At 44.0% G+C, this 4,770-nt stretch overlaps 1 protein-coding gene across 1 annotated transcript in view; it reads left to right on the plus strand.

Annotated features, from left to right (window-relative positions):
• SPEG (striated muscle enriched protein kinase) overlaps window positions 1–4,770 on the plus strand; it is a gene marked incomplete at its 3' end in the record, with an annotated part of 116,691 nt that overhangs the window by 54,316 nt on the left and 57,605 nt on the right. The window contains 1 exon segment of the mRNA XM_029284274.1: window positions 4,342–4,684. Within this exon segment, the coding sequence (XP_029140107.1) occupies window positions 4,342–4,684 (343 nt within the window).

Here is a 4,770-nt window from a genome sequence, read left to right on the forward strand (position 1 = left end):
CCCACGTGACACCGCTGCTGCGCGAGCTGCATTGGCTGCCTGTGGCCTTCCGGGTGCGCTTCAAGGTGTTGACTATCATCTTTAAAGCGCTCCATGGCATCGGACCCGGATACCTTCGAGACCGCCTCCTGCCGCAGATTACCTCCCATCGACCTGTACGCTCCCACAGAGTGGGTCTCCTCAGGGTGCCGTCGGCCAGGCAGTGCCGGCTGGCGACCCCAAGGGGGAGGGCCTTCTCTGTGGGAGCTCCCACCCTCTGGAATGAACTGCCCCCAGAGATCAGGGTCATCCCTGATCTCCCTTCCTTCCGCCGCGCCCTTAAGACTTGGTTATTCCAGCTTGCAGGACTGGCCTAGGGCAATTTTTAGAGGGGTTTTAATTACATTTTAATTGGACAAATTTAAATATTTCTTTTAACTAATTTTAAATTTGTATTGTTATTTATGTATTTTAATCTGATTGTCAGCCGCCCTGAGTCCGCGAGGAGAAGGGCGGAATATAAATCCAAATATAAATAAATAAATAAATAAAATAAATAAATTTTGAAGAACTCAAAAGGGAAGATCATAGTATAGCTCAGTGGTGGCGAACCTATGGCACGGGTGCCAGAGGTGGCACTCAGAGCCCTTTCTGTGGGCATGCGTGCCGTCACCCCAGTCCTAGGCCTTCAGTTGGGTTTTATAAAACCTTTTCGCTTTAGGCCTCTGCGGCCGTGTACAAAAAAAAAAAAAAAGATTCAATCAGTCAATTTCAACTTCTCGTGGAAAAAAAAAGATCTTTCAAAATTGGAATTGATTGATTGAACTTTTTACTCCCACCCATTCTGCTGTTACCACCACAGCCATGCCTACCCAATGGGCCATGCCCACCCAATGGGCCACACCCACCCGGCACCCAACGATGCATAAGTGGGTTTTGGGTTGCAGTTTGGGCACTCGGTCTCTAAAAGGTTCGCCATCACTGGTATAGCTTCTTTGCATTCCCTGCAGAATACTATTACTATTACTATTACTTTATTATTACTATTACTTCACATATCTCTCCAACATATTAGAAACATAATTACACATCCCAGAGAGGAATTTATTTTTAAACAGACTTCTGTTTTGAATTAAGCCAACTGTCAAACCTCACAGAGCTGGGCAAGATCAAGGAAGCAGGAACGACACCAATTTCAGAAAAGTATCTTTAAGGCTAGTCTGACATAAACACAAAATGTTGAAAACTGGAAGACAAATTTCCCAGCCCCTTTTTAGTGAATTAATTAAGGTCTCTTTGACTAGTTTGAAATGTGAAGAACTTTCGAGAATTTTTTCTTCTTCTCATTTTCATAATATGGGAAAACCCAGAATCATCCAGTGGAGAGTTTGGGATTGATAGAAGGATGTAATTTTTATATAGGAAGTTTGTAATTATGAAAAAGGAATTGTAATTTCATGGGAACTAAAATGATCATGATCTGCTCGTGGGTTTTAAGAAAGTTTGGATTGTCATCAATTGGAAAATATCTTTAGAACATACGCACGTTCTAGCTTGCTCCAACATGCCATCTTAAGGGACAAGGTTTCACAGATAGAATCTGGTTTATTATCAAGGGCTGAGATCACCAGTCAGATGTTAAACTTAGCTGCCAATTCAGTGTTCCCGTAGATACTGTATACCCATACAACTGAGTGAATGAGCTCCATTCATTATTCTAAGGAAAGTAACAGTACTGTCCCTACAGAGTTTGTGGTTTCCTAAAACTGGAAAATCAAGCATGAGGCATCAAACTGTTCTGGATAAAGAGAGGTAACATATAACCAGTGGTGGGATTCAAATATGTGAACAACCGGTTCTCCGTGTGGATGCTGCTTCTGGAAGTTTATTCTGGGCCTGGGCAACAAAAAATTAGCTACCGGTTCTGCCGAAGTGGTGCGAACTGGCTGAATCCCATCACTGCATATAACGCATACGTAAACAGTGTAACTGAGCTACTGTGGTGACTTTCATCAACAAGAAAGACCACAGCCAGTGATTGAACATGTTATTGCTTGGAGAAAATTTCTCTTTCACTTCCTTACATTTTCATTCAGAAGGATTAAATACCAAAGGATGGAAGAGAATTTCTAACTGAGATTCTGGAAAGCTATTGCCAATGGAGGAGAAATCATGGTCTAGATCAGACATGTCAAACCCGTGACGTCACGCAACGGTTTTGCCATTGCTGGCAATGGGGACGGTTTTGCCATTACTGGCAATGGGGTGGGTGCGGCTTCTGGATGATGCGTCCGGCCCGCGGGCCAGCAGTTTGACCCCCCCTGGTCTAGATGAACAAATAATCTATTGTAGAAATAGTCTTTTTTACCCTTATCTATGTTCTTATCTACACTCAGAAATTCATAATTCTGCATCCTCAATAAACCTGTCTTCCTACTGTTATTATTTTACTGAGCTAATTAATTATTTTTCTATGTTGACCATCTCAACTCAGTGACTCTGGGTGGTGAAAATTTAAAAACAGTAGAAAAATTAATATATACAGCAGCTGCACAAATTATCATAATAATTGTTAGTACAGCCAAGAAATGGAACCTTAATTCTTGTTTTGCTGGTCACGGGGGTGGGGGGAGAGTCAGTGAGCTCCCTCACTTATAGCATTAACAAATAAAATCGCATAAGGACTTTGCTCTGAGATTTGGAAACCAGAGCACATATTTCTATAGGATATCATCCTAAGCATAGGCTAATCAACCAGAAATGACTGGTTAAGAATATCTTTTGGCAAGCATGTTTACTGCTGATTTTTAACGCAGCATGATAGATTCATTTCTTTAAAGTCTTAAATGCCTTTGGTTATGCATTCAAAGAGCAAAATAATGCAGATGTTCTTAGTAGCAACTCCGTGATAATGGAATTTCCTAAATGAATTAATTGGCAAGTTAAGCCATCTACCGTATTTCTTTCAAGGTGTCTTCTAAGAATATTTTTGGATCACTCCCCTTGAAATATTTTGAAAATGGTACTTTCTGTGCTTTCTCAGGATTCTGTTTATTGAGCCATAATCGGTTATAAGAGAGGTCTGCCATTCTTTTCATCATTTCTGTGCCATTTAAAAGCATGGATACTGAGTAAAATAATCCCCAAAGCCTAGTGCTGTGTGATTTACTGTATATGGGGACTGAGGATTCCTCCTTGCTGAATTCAACTCTCTACAGATAGTCCTCGCCTTACAACAGTTCATTTAATGACCGCTCAAAGCTACAACGGCACTGAAAAAAAGTGACTTATAACCATTTTTCACACTTATGGCCATCGCAGCATCCCCAAGGTCACATGATTTACCTTCGGATGCTTGATAAGTGGTTCATATTTAGGACGGTTGCAATGTCCCATGGCTACCCGATAACCTTTTGTGACCTTCAGATAAGCAAAGTCAATGGGGAAGTCAGATTCACTTAACAACCGTGTTACTAATTGAACAGCTGCAGTGATTCACTTAACAAACGTGGCAAAAAAAAGTCGTAAAATGGGGCAAAACTCATTTAACAAATTTCTCACTTAGCAAAACAAATTTTGGGCTCAATTGTGATCATAAGCCGAGGACTACCTGTACTTAGCCAAAATAGATAATGTTGGTAAGGAACTCTCGGTAAGTGAGATTACTGCAGGTTTATTCAGGAAGCAGTAAGGAATTCAGTGATTGGTTCACAGCACAGTCCTGCCCTCCCAATATCACCTCTTCCCTTTGGACCAGGGGTAGGCAACCTTGGCTCTTTTATGACTCGTGGACTTCAACTCCCAGAATTCTTGAGCCAGCCATGCTGGCTCAGGAATTCTGGGAGTTGAAGTCCACGAGTCATAAAAGAGCCAAGGTTGTCTACCCCTCCCTTTGGACCCACAATTTTGCCCTTATTCCTCCCCCCCCCAATCCCTGAAGGAACAACTTAAGTCACTAGTCAACCTTCAGTGCAGCCATTACTTTCTTGTGCGTAGCACTTTGTTTCATGCCCTTCTCACCTCTGTTTTGAGATCAGTCTCTCTCAAGCATTACAATAATACTTATTTTAATGCCAGGGGCTTAACTTTGCACTGGTGCTGTGTTCCACTAGAAAGTAATAGGTATTCTGAATGAAGCAACCCATGTGAAATCATGAAATATCACAGGTGCCTTCTGGGAAAAAGCAAAAGCCCTTATCTCCTCATTCTTGCTGCTCTATCTCTCAGTGCAATGCAATCCTAGCTCCTCCCCTCCATCTATGACTCTCGAGGCTTCCCAATTCTAGCCCAAAGCTGCATTGTTCCTCAGAGGAAAGGCGGTTTCCAGCCTCTTTGATCAGGTCTTCATTGTCTTTCCGGCAGGGGAGTCGGACACGCTGGTGGATGCCTCCATGAAGACAACGCCGACCTCGGCGCCAGGTCTGTCCCAGCCAGATGAGCAGGCCAGCTGGTCAGAGAGCCAGACCACAGTATTGGAAAAGGATCCAGAGTCTGGGCTCCCAGTGGGAGGACCTTATCTACACCCCAGCATTCCAAGGCAAGCACCTGCCGAGGCCCGGCACCTGGGGGTGGAGCCGCTGGTACGGGCATCACGGGCGGAGCTGATTGGTGTGGCCCCGGGGACCGAGGACAGCCTGTCTCTGGGGAGCGACCCCTACGGCAGTGCCTTCAGCCTGTACCGGGGCCGTGCCCTCTCGCTGCACGTGTAAGTAGCCACGGGGCCGTGGAGTGGGGTGCAGGGGCCATTGTGCTGGGATCATCATTTTCCCTAATCCCCAGTCATAATCCCCA

This window comes from Protobothrops mucrosquamatus, unplaced genomic scaffold (genome assembly GCF_001527695.2).
Source record: "Protobothrops mucrosquamatus isolate PMUCROS unplaced genomic scaffold, P.Mucros_1.0 scaffold481, whole genome shotgun sequence".
In the NCBI taxonomy this organism is placed as follows: Eukaryota; Metazoa; Chordata; class Lepidosauria; order Squamata; family Viperidae; genus Protobothrops; species Protobothrops mucrosquamatus.